The sequence below is a fragment of the Cheilinus undulatus genome, linkage group 11 (assembly GCF_018320785.1).
Source record: "Cheilinus undulatus linkage group 11, ASM1832078v1, whole genome shotgun sequence".
Classification (NCBI taxonomy): domain Eukaryota; kingdom Metazoa; phylum Chordata; class Actinopteri; order Labriformes; family Labridae; genus Cheilinus; species Cheilinus undulatus.
In genome coordinates this window covers 23,159,849-23,178,251 of record NC_054875.1, presented here as the reverse complement: position 1 = coordinate 23,178,251, position 18,403 = coordinate 23,159,849, and the positions used below count along the sequence as shown (strand labels likewise).

The following is an 18,403-nucleotide window of genomic DNA, read 5'->3' as shown; positions in this document are numbered from 1 at the left end:
TCTGGTACCAAGTCATAGTGGGATGTTCTCTGCACCCTGCCAAACCTGGGGTCCCTGCTTTCTACAGCTGAGAGACAGAAGAGCTACAGCTGCATTGTTTTTTGACAGAATTACCCACAGTGGAGAGATATCATGGATTTTGAATGTCCGACAAAAACTACATTACATTCTATTCAAAAACTAAACTTAGTTTTTGTCAGTTTTAGTCATCACAGATCTATTTTTGTTAGTCTTAGTCTAGTTTTGTCATGGAAAACAAGGCTGTCGATGAACATTTTTAGTCATAGTTTTAGTCGACGAAATTAACACTGATTTAAAGCTACACACAATAGCCCAAACCACAAGTGTTAGCAAAAGACCTTGGTATGAACCTTTCATAAGGGTTATATTGTGATTTTAGGTAGTTGAACCACAAGATAAATATTTGCAAACTATGCTCTTTATATATATATTTACTTGTAAGACCACCCAAATAAATATAGAATTTGCTTTTACATGTAAATATAATATATAATTTTATATATAATTTCTATATAATTTCTTCGGGATGAATAAAGTTATTATTGTATTGTATTAGGGTAAGCCTACCCATTAAGCCCAGGCACCATTTAAGCCCACTGGCGACTTTGAAGTCAATTTAAAAAAAAAAAAAAGAGGGGCCTGTCTTATGCTATACATTATTTGGTCCAATCACACAATTTCTTAATTATATGTCAGTTTTTGTTTGACACCAATCACATTTGTAGATATTGAAAAAGGCCCGCCTACATTTGTGCAGTCTCAAAGAGGCTCAGATAAAGTCGCCTAAAAACTTTGGTGTTTTGGGACCCTCAGAAGGAACCTCTTTTCAACCATTTTCAGCCACTGACTTGTTAAGTACATTCATATTATGTAATTTGTAATTATTGATTTGTTTTTTGTGTATAAACAGGTAGTTTTTTGTAATTTCTTACTATTTAGTTTTATGTGAAAAGATGAGTCATGCTAGCTAGCGTAGCGAGCTAATCACTAGTCAATACATGTAGCCCTACTGACAGATACACTGCTTAATGATTAAAAATGATAAGTACACAAACTGTTTTCTGATTCATTTTACATAAATCTTACATAAAACTTTGAACAAGAATTCCTTGATAATTCAGAAAGTTTGGCAGAAGAGGAATAACACTGATGGCAAGTTTTACAGCATATTTAGGCTACAGGCATTTCTTTAAACATTTGTTTAATTTTGGTGAGAACATATTATCTTCATTTCCCTGGTAGTCACTGTAGTACCATTTAAGCCCATCTTATGTGTTTCAATATAAAAAAATGAAATTTTGAGGTTTGATAGCTTTTCGCTGTAATCCTGTGTTGGATGTTGTTATACTAACTTCATTAACACGAGTACATCACAGATCACACACTGCCCAGAAGAATTGTTATGTCAGTTAATTTTGCATAATTATTTGTTTATAGTGAGAAAAATGCCAACAAAAAAGAGGAATTACAGCAACTGTCCTAAAATCATCATTGTTACAAGCCAAACATTAAATCCAAGTTCAATAAGAAATTGTTGATGCACTGTAATGTCTCTTAATACTTTTAAAAACAAATACAGTTTTTATTTTGTCAATACTGAATCAAATTTTGTAAATATTAAATAAAATGTTCAATGAAATGTTAAATACTGAAGCCAATGAAAATTTGTTTTAGGCCTACTTAGTCATGTTTGTGGTGGTCCATTGTTACAAGCCAAACATTAAATCCAAGTTCAAAAATAAATTGTGTTTAACATGTATAACATGTTACTGAATTAATGTATGTTTACTACTTGAAAATGTAATAATTTTTAAATTTCTGTCTATAAACGTGGTTGTGGGCTTATTTGGAACACACGTGGGCTTAAATGGTACTTAGGTACCAATTAAGGCCATGCCAGACTTTTGACTTTATTCATAACATTTCTTTAATTTGTTCTTTAAAATATGCATAAGTAAATAAATATACCTTCAAATGAGGGATTAATCCTTCATTCTAACAACTGATCATGTTTATAAACCATCTTAGTATCTATGAAAAATACGTGAACTTAGATTTTGGTGGGCCTAATGGGTACACTTACCCTAAATGCTTTGGGGTGCAAAAGGATTTTGCTGTAACAAAGATGATGGGCACTGAATTTTAAATCAATCATAATGAAAACATATGACTCACACAGAAAACTGTATTGGCCCCCATATGGTGTGATCATCAGAACACTGAGAACAAGCTGGACAAAGCAGTGGCATGGCAGTATTCTGGGTATTTCTACATGACCAGATTAATCTAAAGAATCTATTGAGGTATGTACAAATGCTGTGCAAGGCTTACCATTATTAATCCTTGATAACTGGCGTCTTTTTAGAAGAGTGGAATACCGGAGACAGTATAAAGTAATGGAGTCCTAGTCACTACTAGCAGAAGAAACAGGACCTTAAAAAAGAGTAAGGAAAAATAGAAAGACAAGGTAAAGCACCAAATCATGTCAACTTAGAAGTTTTGAACACTTATGTATCGCACTGATTGCAAAGTACTATCCAATTTTTGAATTCACTCAAAAAAGGGGTGGACCCAATCTCTTCTTGTCCCGTGAGCTGAATGTCTTGTCACATCCCTTGTGTTTTGTGGCAGAAGCTACAGCAGACACAAAAATGCAGACATACATGTAGAGTGATCCAGCTGTCAAGCAGTTATCAGACGGGTGTTGCTGTGTTTATATGTTCTTCTAAAATCAACGCTAAGCTGTGACTGGTGCTACCCCCTCCACTTAGAGTGTGTGTTGATCCCACAGCTCTGTAAGTCATCTTGCTTGCCCTTGCGCTTTTTCTGCTCACAACAGTTTTGGTTTAGAAAAATGCTGCACATCTATTTTTTTGTTTTTAAATTTGAAAATTTGGACACTATCAAACCTAAAAATCTGAACCAGAATCTTTATTGTCATTGTACACAAGTACAACGAAATTTTGCACAGTTCCATTCAGTGCAATTATTATTACCTCTGCCAAGGAGGTTATGTGATTGGCAGGGTTTGTTAGTTTGTTTGTTGGCAACATAGCCCAAAAAGTTATGGATAGATTCTGATGAAATTTCCAGGAATGTCAGAAATGGCAAAAGGAAGAACTGATTTGATTTTGGGACTGATTCAGATCATCGTCTGGATCTAGGAATTTTTAAAGGACTCTTCACTATTGGGAGATAGGGCTAATGGCGGAGGTCTGCGCTCTCTGAGTGTTTTTCTAGTTTATTATTGCAACTGCTCTGGGATATGTGCTGTTTTTCAGTCTGTTAGTTTTGGCTCTTATTGTCCTGAACCGTCTTCCTCAGGATAGCAGTTGTTACAGGTGACGATAACACAGTTATAAAAATAACTGATATTGTATCATATGATGCACACGGCTGGAAGGAAATAAAACATTTTGCCAGCATTACACTATACCATATAACTACCTCTAAAGAGGAAAAATTATTACCTCTGTAGGAACTCCTGAGTGGATCCCAATGCTGGTCAATGCATAGCATGAGCTGCCTTGAAGCCTAGCAAGAGGCTCCTGGGAGGATGATAAAAGTAGAAAAGAATTACAAGCAAATCATCCATTACCATCCAAATGAGTCTTTAAAGTGTTTCTGAGATCCACTTACTACAAAAAACAATACATGGGGCAGGCTTTCCACTGGTACCCCATCTGGCAAGAATGTTTCAACAAGGCAAAAGAGGTTGTCTTCTTTTTTTGTCGAAACAGGAGAGAAGCCCTTTATGTCCTCTGAGCAGCCCTCCAACTGTCCTCTCTGAATCTTGAGCTTTGTGGCATCCTGCAAAAATCAAGTGAGCTATTAAATCTTTAGTGCCATGACACTGACGTGCACATATCCCCATTATGCATTTAGGAGGTGCTGGAGCCAACAGGTAGTGCCCAGGACCACCACAGTCCACCACCACACTATCCACCTTATTCCTGGGGCCGCTACTGTAAATGTGAATATGGGCGAAACTTCCGGTGCCAAAACGGAAGTAGGCTACATTAAATACATGTATTCTAGTACAGCAGCTAACTATGAACGCTAACAAAGAACGACAGTTGTTTCAATAGGAATTCTTCTGGAATTTGTAAATATTTATATTTTTGTTATCACATGTTCACATTGTTTGTATTATAAGCTGTAGATAAGTAAATAAGGTGGATACCACATTATTCCTGGGGGTCTACTGTAGCTATGAATGGAAGTGGAACTTCCAGTACAGTAACAATAATAGCAAAAACATGATTCTTCCAAAGGCTTACTAAAGTGATTTAGTGTCCACAGTGGTTGTTCTGAAATAAATAAATATTTGCTGTAATAAATACTGCTTCATTTTTGTTAAATCAATGAGCTGAAATTTTTTAATCATATTTTCTGCAATGCTCAGTACCTGTTGCTATGTTCATGGTACTAATATTATGACAAAGTTAAATATGTCTCTCACAACATGCTGTCCACTGTCTAAGTGCATCGGGGATGTGATTCTTTTAGTATTAATTTATCATTAATTCTTAATACAAAACTTGACATTTACCAAACTGAAGAGCTGGCAACTTGAGTCATGGATAATTTTATAAATATAATTCCCATATTTAAGAGGGATTAGTTTGTAAAATGAGAATTTCAGCAACTCCACAAACTAGAAATGTATCTTTTCATACTGATATAAAGCTACTAAAGTTAGCTAAATACGCCCGTGTAGGTTATCTAAAGTAATGTCATCAATTTGAACTCTCCAGTAGAGGCTAGAGAAATAATAATAATATTATCCCGTTTGAGGTTAAGCAGTCTAAGTTTATGTAGTTTGGTATCAAAATTGCTTTAATAGTCACGTTTAGCATCTCGTTTCTATACAAAGTCCCGTTTAGATAGAACGGAGCGGAAGTTGCGCCCATATTCATGGAGGGGTAGGAATAAGCTGGAAAGCCTGCCTCAGGGAACTCTGAACACAGATATGAATGTGACTCTGAAGGGGAAAAATCCTTCACCTTAGGTCGCTCTGAAGCATCAGTGCTGCGGCGGGACTCTCACTTTTTGGCTAGGGGGCATCACGGTCCTCACGGTCACTCCCACCTCATCTGGAAAACTCCGTCCTTTTTCTCTCCCTCTTCCCAGTGTTCCCAGCACCCAACCGCCCATTTTTTGTACATTTTTCAAAAGTCTGAAGTGGGCGGAGTTAGCTCTGAGCTTGGGGTTCACTTATGGTCCCCAACACAGCAAGTGTTAAACGTTCTCCACGCTAAAATGACAGCAAAAAATACAAATCAGACAGCAATGTTGGCTGGTCTAGAATTGAAACAAAAAGCCTCCTGACCCATTTAACTTCTACCTATAAACACGTGGTGTTACTGAATGAAAAGAACTCAAGAAATATTTGACACTACGACAAAAGAGGTTCTACATACCTTACCAATAGCTCGTAGGCTGATGCTCCGGGTGACGTCGAATTAATACACGCCAATGTCCTGCTTTGTATTCCATCTTCGTTTGCAGCTCGTTCTACGAGCAGACAGCAACTTTATGAAATATTTCCGCGCACACGAGACCACAGAAGACACGAAAAAGCTGTAGTTTACCAGGCAGCCGTTGGCGGTTTGATTTTCCAACGAACCACACACGCATGCGTATTAGGTCCTTCTTTCCCCGCGCCTGCGCGAAACCGTATTCGCGCATGGCAATTGACTGCAACCACAATGCGCAAACGCATTTCGAGAAAGCAGCACTGTTTGTGTGCATGGAGGGAGGTGAATGAAAACTGTTCACTCTGGAGCTCGTTTCCAAATTGTTCCATTTTTAAACACCCAAATCGCTGTTCTAGTACAGACAGAATAGAAGACGTTCCTGTGTAGACAGGTTGAATGGCGACGGGAAACAGTTTTTCAAAATTATTTTTATATATTTATTTTTTATATTGATACAACTTTATTGAACAGATTCCAAGAGTTAATACAGCATAGGCACATGAAACAAAACGTATTTACTAGACATAAATAACCCCACATACAGGTAAAGAGAAGTTTAGATTAAATTACATAAGGTATGAGAAGTAAATTAAAATTTCAGAAACTAAACCATGGTTTCATATTGTTTTTTTTTAAGAATTTTTTTTTCCCTTAGAAATCAATTTGATAGACTATATGTACAGTTCACATTCATTTTTAAAACTGATTATGGAGGGTTTCTTGTCATTCTATTTGCATTCATGTTTAAGTTATTTAACCAGTAAAAATAACTATTGTATTTATATAATGTATATACTATATATTCAACTGTGTTATATACATATTATATATACAGTATGTATCTCTCTCTCTCTCTCTCTTTATGTATATATAAAATAGTTCTTTCCAATTACCTTGTTATATTTCCTATCGGTAATATGTGTCATCCAATTTCAGTTCTGAAAGATTGACTGAAACATTAAAGTACATCAATGTATTTTGTGTTAGATGCATTAAAGGAAGTGGAATGGCTTTACAAATGCAATGGCATTCTTTGTGAGAGCAATTAACATCATTCTTTTCCAATAAATCAGTTAAACTAAAATAATTGACCACTTTCATCCATCAAATTAAGAACAAACAAAATGATTTTTGGTACCATTCTTGTTTCAATAAGGTTTTCATATTAACTGTAACTGTCCGTTTATTTCACAAGGCAGCATCATGTGGTGTAGCACTGAGAAACAAATGTGGACATAACAACAAATTGGTGCTTGTTCACAGGTTTTGCAGGTTGACAGGTTTTTACTGTATTTTCTACAGAACTTTCCTGATCATACAGTTTTTTTAACCTCTTGTCCCTGCTAAAATTACGGTATGTGATTGCAATTTTTTTCACAGATTTTTACTGTGAATTTAAATGTACATGAGAGAAAAGTCTGTAATTTTAACAAAATACTACTGTAATTTTTAGAGTAATTGCCCGTCTTGAAGATTACAGTATTTTTCCTTTATTTTCACAATCTTCTTCCGTTTAAACGGTACAATTTTGTAATTATTACGTACTTTAATTGTAAAAATTTATGTTTCATACCGTTGCTTGATTTACAGCAATTCTGTGTATTTTATACAGTAATATATGTTTATTTATTTTACGGTCTTTTACTGTTGCTATTTGACAGTCTTTTGCCGTATTTTCTACGGACATTTTTTACAGTGCAGAATGCTGGGACATTTCTCCCAGATATCAGTGACTTTAGCACCAGGGAGACAGACAGTTTTCATGGATTTTCTTTTTACATTCCTTATTATGGAATCACCGATGACAAGTGTGGCTGGATGGAAAGAGGAGGATGGAGCAGCAACAGCCTGAGAGGACGGAGGACTTGGGTGGTTTTTGGGGGAGAGGGAGTGCCAGGGAAACGACGTGGAGCAGGGGTAAAGTTCGGTATGGATATTTTCTGATGAGGAACTGGGGTAATGGTTGATGCTGATGGAGTGAATAATAATCAACAAACACAGAATGTACCATGTTTTGTGCTGACTTGAGAATCCAGCAGTGCCTCCTTAGTAGTTTTTCTCCTTCATTTGGGGATAGGAGCAGGCCCCCATTTCAGAGCTGGTTTCCTTTTTTTTTTTTTTGTTGTTTTTTTTTTTGTTTTGTTTTGTTTTGTTTTTAATCTTTGTTGTTAATAGACATGAAAAACTCCAGATAGTTCCAAATAGAGAACTAGCTGGTTTGACTGAACTGAGCCAAATGATCCAGATCTCTAAAGAGAGCTGTAATCCCCATCACTGTGAGGAAGGTTGGATGGACATTGGCTGTAGAAACACAAGTAAGATCAGGGCTTACAAACTATACTAAACCAAATTGGACCATTTGGGTCAAATGCATCACAAGATCAACACCAGTGGTTCTCAACTGCTGGGCCAGGGGCCCAATTCTTAGAACATGCTTGTTTGTTTTGTTTCTTTGATTTCTTACACATTTTGTGCCATCTTAGGCTCAAACTGTGCTAGAAATTCAGATGGCAATTTCTCATAGAGGATTTGATCGGTTCTGAGGCTGGACTAATTGAGAGCCATTGATCTACATGGCCAAAAAATCACAAACAGAAACTCAAAATAAGCCAACAAAGTAGTGTTGAAAAATATAAAAAGAAACTACAAGGCTGGTAAATCAATGTATCAATCAATTAATCAAACTTTATCTGTACTCGAGAAATCCATGAGGGGGCAACCAACAACAATAGAAATAACAAAAGGAATTCAGAGCAATTAAATACCAGTTAGACAAAAATAATCAAACTGGGGATACATACTTAACATGAGGTATAAATAATTAGATTAAATGAGTTTACATGGAACTACTTAAACATATACTTAGTTCTGAAATCAGCTCTCCATTTTTATTTCCAAATGTTTGTACTTCATAGAACAAGAAAAGCTCCAGCCTGCTCACTGATGTCTTCTTTGTTGGCCATTTCCCAGCATATGCTGATGAGACTGTAAGCCCATAGTAGCTGCTTTCTTTGATGCATCATTTTACATTACATACAATATCCCACCCAGACCAGATTGTCAAGACTGCAGGGATTTTACATTACAGAGACTCCTGCCATATGGTGTTTGTCTAACTGAGAGGGGAAAGTCAACATGACACCAATAGGTTTGCACCCATTCTTAACTATTGTTGCAATTCAAGGTGATACACAAACTGGTGGAGCGGCTGTCATTGAAACTGAATAAAACTGAAGAAGATGAGATGCTGAGTGAGTTACTTCTCATATAAAAAGGCGGTGAAAATATAATGGAAAAAACTGTGGTGCAAAGAAACCAGGAGGATCAGATTGGAGGGACGGCTGGTGTCAGGTTTATAAGCTCCTAAAAAAAGGCGGAAATTGTGCTGGTCTTTTCATTTGTCCACAGAGCAATAGATCACTCTAAAAAAGTTTTGAAAAATGAAAGATATCTGAAAAATGACCTGCTCCAAAGGAGTTTGGAATGGAGGATTGCAGAGAAAATAATAACCTCAGAAAGGCCACTGGTTCATTCGAAGAAGACCCGCAAAAGAGACAATACTGCAGCATCAGTCAAAAGCAATCTGTATTGATTTTTAGTCTCAAAAGAATTTGTAAGCTCAGCTCTTAAACAAATCCCTACTGTGCTTCATAAGTGAAATACTGAAAAAGACTGCAAACCAGTGAGCTGAATACGGACGTATGTGGGATGGAAGATGTAATACTGACCCCTCAGCTCCCCATGTGGGCCCATGCTTTTGGCCTGTTGTTTCACAGCGCTGCTCTTTAATCAAAAGAGGCACCACTGAGAAAAAGCATAATCCCTGAACCTGTTCATTCTCATAAAACAGTACATCACAGAGTGGGACTGAAGGACACTGCAGCTGCAGCTGGTAGACCAAAGATGATTGAAAAGTAACCAAGATGACACTGATAATATCGTAGATCGCTTCAAATCATGTGTAGGATGTGGCTATAAACATGAAAACTTCTTATAGGATACTGATGGAACTCTAACATTATGCAGTCCTACATCAAGAGAACATTTTCCTACAGTGTAGCTTCATATGTCCGCACTGTGCTAAAATCTCAAACAATGCATTGTCCTTAAAAGAATCAATGCCAAGAGACTTGGAAGAAAAACGGGCTACTGGTCAAAAGAGATTTAAATTAGAATATATACTGATAAAACTGATTTAAAAGTTATTTTCAAAGGTATTTTTTGTCACTCTCTCTCGTTCCAAACAGATGTGCATCCTTGATTTCATAAACACACGAGCACAATCATTCCCAGCTGCAGCACCCTCTCTCTCTCCCTAGCACAGAGACTTCACCTTAAAGCCATGCTGTGTCTGTTCTATTGGTGGAACATAATAGACTGAGGTCAAAATTTGCATTACATATAGCAAACAAGGGCTGAACTGAAAGGAGGTGTTCTATCTTACCAGTACTTGGCACAGCGATGCAGTGGAGCACAAGTGCTCCTCTCCAAATCTTAACCAAGGGCTGACACAAAAGAGCTGGATTAAATAAGATCCTCAAACATAACCATGAGTTTAACTAATAATTATGCTCTCAGATAGAAACACAGATGTTCCAGTGTTCATTACACACATTACACAATGTAGTGATCCAGCAGCAAATATTTAGAGCATACCTATCTCTGAGGGAACCCTGTATGTTAAGACATGTTGACTTTATTAAATTAATTTTTATGTCTGTTGCACGTATGTTGCATAAAGAAATACACTTGATTTCTGTATTTTTTGAATAAACCAATAAACAGTTTCACATGTAGGCTGCCATTTTTGTGCAATGCATTCTGGGTAGTGATGTTATCTGGCTGCATTGTTCCTCGTTTCACATCTTTTGGATTGTACTCACCTCAGTTTACATTATATGTACTTCAAACCTCTCTTTGTGGAAACTGAACTTGTTTTTATAATTGAAAAGGTTTTTAAGGACACTAAGAGGACAATACAGAGACACTGATGTTAGTTTGATAAAGGCCACATGTCTGAACAGGCAGGGTTTTTTTAAGCTCACAGGACGTCTGGTAGTATGTCTGAAACTGTCGCAGTGAGGTTTCATTAACTTACAGAGCATAATTGTTCCTAACATCTGTCTGTGGTCTTTCTGATGATTTGGGATTGTTTCAGCAAATACAACTGAAATCAACATATTCCATACAGTGGCCTGCTTGTGTTCTGATTTTTCATTGGCAATGTAATCACATGCAAGCAGAGAAATAACAGGAGCTGGCCAGAGCCCGGTCAAAGAATAGAAACTGATACACAATGGAAATGCACCTGCCTGTAATCATGCCCAGCTTTGAAAGGACAGAAAGCTGACTCTCTCATTGGCTTGACTCCTGGTGTGACAAACATACCTAAGAAAAAAGATAACTTAAACGAAGAGGGCAGAAAGGGGTGTTGGGGGGCCTTGTCGTGCCTGACTCAAATTATAGATCAATTGAAAACCGCTGTTGTCCATCCAGACTGTGTTATCTCTGGTTCACTGCAGTAGTTGTGCCTTTGGTTGTTACACAGTTGTGCCCCAATTGTTCCCCATAAAGACAAAGTGACAGCATAATTGAAGAAATTTAACATCACATTGATGTAACTACTTTTAAATTAGCCTCAATTTTTTTTGATTATTGCTGAAATGTTTCTACACCTTGATTGGAGTCCAACCTTGGTAAATAAATTCACTGGACATTATTTTGAAATTCTCACACCTCTGTAGAAGGCCTCACAACTGACAATGCATATCAGAGCAACAACCAAGCCATGAGGTCAAAGGAACTGCCTGCAGAGCTCAGAGACAGGACTGTTGCATGGCACAGGTCTGGGGAAGTCTTCAAAAAATTCTGCTGCTCTGAAGGTTCCCAAGAGCACAGTGACCTCTATAATTCTCAAACTGGCATAACCAGGACTCTTCCAAGAGCTGGTGTAAGAGAGGCAACCAAGAACCTGATGGTCACTTTGACTGAGCTCCAGAGATCCTGTGTGGAGATCGAGTAAAGTTCCAGAAGAACAACTATCACTACAGCCATCAGCCAGTCTGAACTTTATGGCAGAGTGGCTATATGGAAGCCTCTCCTATGTTAAAGCCTACTTGGTGTTCGCAAAAAAATCACCTGAAGGAGACTTGTGTGATGAAACCAAGATTGAACTGTTTGGCCTCACTTACAGACATTATGTCTAGAGATAACCAGGCAATGCTCATCAGCTCACCAATACCATCCCAACAGTGAAGCATGGTTGTGGCAGCATCATGTTGTGGGGGTGTTTTTCAGCAGCAGGGACTGGGAGACTGGTCAGCATTTAGGAAAAGCTGAATGAAGCAAAGTACAGATATATCTTCAATGAAAACCTGTTAAACAATACTCAGAACCTCAGACTGGGCTGAAGGTTTACCTTCTAAAATGACATTGACCTAAGACAACACAGGAGTGGCTGAGGGACTGACCTTGAGTGGCGACTCCTTGAGTGAAAATGGTTGTCCACCAATGATGCTCATCCAGCCTGGCCGAGCTTAAGAGGATTTTCAGTGAAGAATGGCAGAAAATCCCGCAATCCCAAAGCTTGTTGAAGACTCGAGGCTGTAATTGCTGCCAAAATGCTTCAACTAAGGTCTGAGTAAAAAGTCTGAATACTTATGTCAGTGTGATATTACTGTTTTTTTTTTTTTTTTTAACAAATTTGCAATAATTTCCTAAATTCTGTTTTCACTTTGTCATTATAGGGTACTGAGTGTAGATTAATGAGAGAAAAAATGAATTTAAATGTTTGCAGCATCAGGTTGCAATGTAAAATTGGAAAAGTATTGATGGTCTGAATACTTTCTGAATGCTACGTTTAATGACTCTGATTACCCTTCTTTATGTTTAAAGATTTCAAGGATCAAGGATACCTTCATCATCCCTGATGGGCAGTTTGCTTCACAGCTAGCAGTACCACATAGACCATTTCATAAAAATAACTTTAGAAATTAACAGAAGAAAATACAAAACACACTCAAATGAAATCAATGGCAGCAAAACATCACAAATAGATAGCAAATTGAGCCATTTAAAAGGCTAATGAAAGTTGGGACAAGAGTTTTTGTTCAATCTGTTTGTTCGGCATGTTGTATGTTTTTGTAAAAACCAACAAATGAGAGAAAATAGCAGCTCATTCAGTCACTTCATGACATCCAAATTGATGCATCAGCTTGTTAAAAAATTGAGAAATGTACCAATTTCCCCTAGTTTTAGAAACTCCAACCAGTGAAAGTTTGAAATCTTGCCCTCAAAGAAGACTGCTTTCAGTTGTTCTGAAATGTTTTAATCTCTGCTGATTTTAGGTTTGTTTTGTTGATTCAAATTTTGTGGGGTTTTTTGTGTCTCTATATGTTGCTATAAAGGGTTTATCGATGTGATGAAATGTCTTTTCTGCATTTAAGTGTAGGAGTTCAGTGCAACTTGGCTGACCTCAGAGCTAAGCTAATGTCTGAGGACAGACCCCCTGCCCTGCTCTGGTGACCTGACTGTAATTGGCAGTTTGACTGACAGTTTCTCTTGTCCTGTGCTCTGCCTTCTCTCTAACTCACCATCCTACTTTTTTAGTGAAACATTGAAAACTAACCAGAGGTATCAGCAGAGACGTTCAAACTCAGGCACCATGCCGTTGTAACAATTCCCCTTTGTCAGTCAAGCCCTCCGACTCAATGTTGATTAATGAGCTGGGGTCAGAGTCTCCCCAGGAGGAAGCCGCCATTATCTTGGATACTGGGCTTGTGGGAATTTGTGAATGGAGCTGAAGTCGGGGAAGGCAATCAGTGTTAATCACAATGAAAGAGCATACACTTTGATCTGAGCTCCCCTTTCCCTATGTGCTTCGTTTTTCTCTCAGGGGAAATGGAAAAAAATCCAGGGGAGGCTAGTTAGGCCATGTTTAGTTTCTTTTCAAGATTTTGGTGGTTATTAGGGGCTCATGAATAAAACATCTCCTATAGTATTTGGAATTATTGCAAGGCTGCTTTTTGCATTGATGGAGGATTGAAAAAAAAATTCTCAGAGATCATTCTATAGCTAGTGAGGCATTGTGATTTTTTCTTTTAAAAATCATCTTTCTTAGCATTCAGTCAACTCAATTAGCCGGCTGCAACATTTTCTTTACACCTTGTGAGATAGAGACATGTTGTTGCTATGCTGTTGAATCTTTAAAGAAGGGGTTATTAAGGTAGATCTTTCTACATAAAGATCAAAACGCTGGTGGGAATGCTGTTTGACACATATAAAAATGCATCCGCTCTCTGTTCCCAAGTACAGAATAATAAAACTTTGATAAGATGTTGCACAGATAATAAAATTGAATTATTGCTGCTGTTCTGGATTCTGTTTTGTGACACCTCTTCTCAGATGAGAGATTGAGTGCACAGTGAAACCTGGCAGAGCCTCATTAAACTGCAGCATTGAGCCTTTCCTTCCTCTCTTTTGTTAACAGCATCCTCTCTCTCATTCATCTGTTTCAGGACTCAGATTCACTTCACAGTGGCCATTGATTTCACTGCATCAAATGGTGAGTGTTTTGGTACCATCACTTAGCTCTGCTTCCATTTGTCCTCTCATGTGTGACTGTGGAGTTCTCCATGAATCAAAGATGGGGCTGGAGCATTCTCATTCTTGTCTTGTTAAACTTCTTTTTTTAAACAAGAAAAGATATGTGTGATCTGTAAAGGTGCACAGGGAAAAAACCCAGCCAGAGTTAAGGATGTGGCAATACAGTTTGCCCACGGTCCAATAGGTACCTTGTCTTTTTGGTCACGGTTTTCAGTTCAGCTCTAATGACCCTGGCCATTGGAGTACTTTTTATTCCATTCTCAGGTACCTTAAATTACTTTTACAGGAGCAGCAAAGGGTTTAGTAAAAAATGTTATAATTTTAAAACATGATTCTCCTGCATCACCATCTTCAGCTTTTGGGGTGCTTTTTGACAGAGTCTATTCTGATACACCATCAACATTAAATAGCTTATTGCTGTCTGTCACCTGTGCTACATATGCAGACACAGGGAGAGAAAGTAGAATGGTTGTCTCATTTCACTGAAAATCTGCACATGGATTTATTAGTAATAATTATTTAACACCACAGGGAATCATTTCATTAATCCATGAAATACAGGCCTTCTTAGTTTGTTTTGCCTGGTTTCACTTCAATAGTAGCAAGTAAGAGACCAGAGGAGAGATTTTGACTCAAAAGTGGAAATTGGGAGATACATTATATGGACAAAATGATTTAACCGTCTGGCCATTACATCACTGGGGACTGTAAATAGGTTGTATTCAAATCCATGCACTTTAAAAGGAAGTTGACCCCTTTTTGTAGCTATAACAGCCTCCACTACTCTTGGAATGCTTTCCACAAGATTTTGGAGTTTTTCTGTAGGAAATGGTGCCCATTCATTCTGTAGAGCATTTATAGGTCAAGCACTGATGTTGGCAAGAAGGCCTGGCTCACAATCTCTGTTCCAGTTCATCCCAAAGGTGCTCAATGGGGTTGAGGTCAAGGCTCTGTGGGGGTCAGTCAAGTTGTTCTTCACTAAACTCATCAAACCATGTCTTTATAGTCCTTGCTTTGTGCACTGGGGCACAGTCATGTTGGAATAAAACAGAGCCTTCTCCAAACTGTTGCCACAAAGTTGGAAGCATAGCATTGTCCAAAATGTCTTGGAATGCTGAAGCATTAAGATCAGCCTGCAGTGGAGATAAGGGGCTTAGCCTAAGCCTGGAAAACAGCCTCATACCATTATCCCTCGTCCACCAAACTTCACAGTTGAAACAGTGCAGTCAGGAAGGTAATGTTCTCCTGGCATCCGCTAAACCCAGACTCACACATCTGACTGCAAACAGAGAAGCCTGAATAGTCACTCCACAGAACATGTTTCCACTTTTCCACAGTCTAATGTTGATGTGCTTTAGACCACTCCATCCAATGCTTGGCATTGGACTTGGTGGTGAGAGGCTTGCAAGCGGCTGCTCAACCATGGAAACCTTTTCCATTAAGCTCCCACTGCACAGTTTTTGTGCTTTATTAATGCCAGTGGAAGTTCAGAACTCCTCAGCTATATCAGCAGAGCGTTGGCGTCTTCCGCTTCATGGCTGAGTAGCTGTTGTTCCTAAACCCTTCCACTTTTTAATAATATCACTTACAGTTGACTGGGGAAAATCCAGCAGGAATGAATTTCACAAATCTTCTCATTGTAAAGGTGGCATCCATCACAGTACCACACTTGAAGTCACTGAGCTCTTCAGAATGACACATTTTGTTTCACAAATGTTTGCAAAACAAGACTGCATGGCTGGGTGGTTGATTTATAAACCTGTGACAACAGGTCTGATTGAAACACCTGATTTTAATAATTGAATTTTGTCCGCATAGTGAAGTTTCCTTTACATTATCATTGAAAGCTTTTTTATGCTAACCAACCATGCTGCTTAATGAAATGGTTAAATGTATAGATTACTCTAAATCCGGTCATTATTCAAAGTGACTGTTCCAACTTTTCACTCACCTTTCATGCTACTTCTTCAGTCCATTTGATGGAATACGATAACATTATCACTACAGATCCAGAACTGTTGCAAGTGTAACCTTAGCTTTGAAATCACAAATGGAGCATTACAAATATGGATTGTGTAAGTTACTCTCACACAATAACTTCAAGCTCCATCTCTGATTCAGAAACATCCAATTTAGTCTTAGTCCTCACGATACTCTGGTTGCAGCTGTCAGATCATTTTCAGTGTGAGGGTTTGCATCACTGACTCTGACTCTTCTTGTCATAAAAGGAAATCCATCCCAGTCCACTTCACTGCACTACATGAACCCGTACCAGATGAATGCCTATGCCATGGCCCTGAAGGCCGTGGGAGAGATCATCCAGGACTACGACAGTGATAAGATGTTCCCTGCCCTGGGATTCGGTGCTAAGCTGCCCCCTGATGGAAGGGTCTCCCATGAGTTTCCTCTGGTGAGTACATTATGGCACTGTTTCAAAGGGTTAAATTCAGCTCCAGTGTTTTTTTTTTTTTTTAATCTAACTTGGTCTGACTGAATTTGAAAATGTTTGTGGACCTCCCAGTGGAATCTATCTTTGGGTAAGTTTATGCTCATTGCAGCATGTATGGATCAGCATGTTTGATCTGCAGTATGGATGTCTGCATTTTCAGATGAATGCTGCTACACCTCCAACATGCATAATTCAGAGTGAATCCCATTTACCTTTTATAGTGCAAATCAGGCTGTGTGAGACTGAAGGATTCTTAAATCAATTTGGCTTCTCTGCCAGCTAATGTGTGCTGCCTGCCGCATCGTACAGCCTAATGAGGAGTCTGTCTACAGGGTAACGTCTGCATCACTCCATGTTTCCTCTCAAATTAGCAAATTAAGATTCATCTCACCGTATAATTGAAGCTTCATTCTTTCATGCTCTAGTCCTGTAAGAGAGTTTTAAAGTAAAGTTACAGTCCATGCTTTCAAAATGCCATTAAGCTTTCGCAGAGGCAACTAGAACTTTATCACATTGAAGAAGCACAAAACATATTTTGGTCCCTATATTAAGGCAACATCAGTTGTGGCCTTTTATATAGATACACACACATGATATATTTCCGCTGTGCTGATTCTAGAAAGATATTATTAATCAGGCTGATGTTTAAATCTTTAATGTTTATCAAACTGAGCAACAAAGACATATGTTAAGGTTTTTTTTACCTTTAATAGAAAACATCCTCAAACCTACACCTTTAGTTATGTTGGTTTCACCCTGTGGGTTGTGAAATAGAGTGGTAGTGATGTTTTTATGGATATTTATATTTAAAAGTCTGACTTGTTAACTCTTTAGAAATGTGCAAATAAAATAGTTCAGGATCAGATTTTTACTGAACGCAGGCAGCTTTTCTCTCCTTCAAGACTTTACTCACTCACCTCATATACATCTATCATTTATGATATTAATCATCACAAATAAGATTTAAGAGGGTTATCCACTTGTCCCCAGTGCATGACTGTTGATTTCTATTATTCTGTGAGCATCAAGTGGAATGTGCTTTCAAATTTGAGTTTACTTTAAAGCAGTGATTCTCAACGCATGGCTCTTGAGCTATGTGAGGCTATTTTTAGGACTTACTTAAAAAAAAATAATTACTTTAAAAAATTATTCCTCCTGAAAACCTTCGAAAAGGAAAAATTTGAACTCAGAAATGTTCTATTGCACATGAAACAATTTTCCTCACACTTATACAGCAGCCTTTAAATGTCAAGTTTAATGTTCAACCTTTATTTCTGTCCGTATTTTTCCATTGGATGTGTGCAAGAAAGAACATGCAAGATAAATATCACTGATTCCTGAGAAAAGGGACACACTGTTGACTGGGCACTTTTGCATTACTACAGTAATTGGAAGTAGATATTTTTGTAGGTTGAAGAACAAATTTACTGTTGGGAAGATTGGATCATTTTACGGGCATGTCTACACAGTATGAAGACTCAGAAATGTCCCTTAATACGTGTTGTATGATTCTGAAGCTTATTTAAAAAAAACAAAAAATTAAAGATTTCTAAACACTTATTCTGTCACTACTATCATACAGACCACTGCTCAAACATGATTCATATTAGGACAGAGGTGTCCCACAGGCCAGCTACTGCTTCTAACCTAAAGTTAGGCTTAGATATTTATATTTATTTAGCCTACAGGGACAATGTGAAGGAACAAGGTACACAAGAGTGACAGATGATGTATATTCTTGTAAATGTACAACTCAAAATTTTCGTTTCCTGATATATTTCTAATAATGAAATTATTTCTAAAACCAGCAAAAAAGTTGAGTATAAATCCTGATGTCTAAGAAGACGGA

At 37.8% G+C, this 18,403-nt stretch overlaps 1 protein-coding gene across 2 annotated transcripts in view; it reads left to right on the top strand.

The window, feature by feature from the left end:
• cpne5a (copine Va) overlaps positions 1-18,403 on the top strand; it is a 156,076-nt gene that overhangs the window by 120,137 nt on the left and 17,536 nt on the right. For both annotated transcript variants that reach the window (XM_041799404.1, XM_041799403.1), the window contains 2 exons: positions 14,018-14,064; positions 16,334-16,515. In XM_041799404.1, the coding sequence (XP_041655338.1) occupies positions 14,018-14,064; positions 16,334-16,515 (229 nt within the window). The remainder of the gene's footprint in view (positions 1-14,017; positions 14,065-16,333; positions 16,516-18,403) is intronic.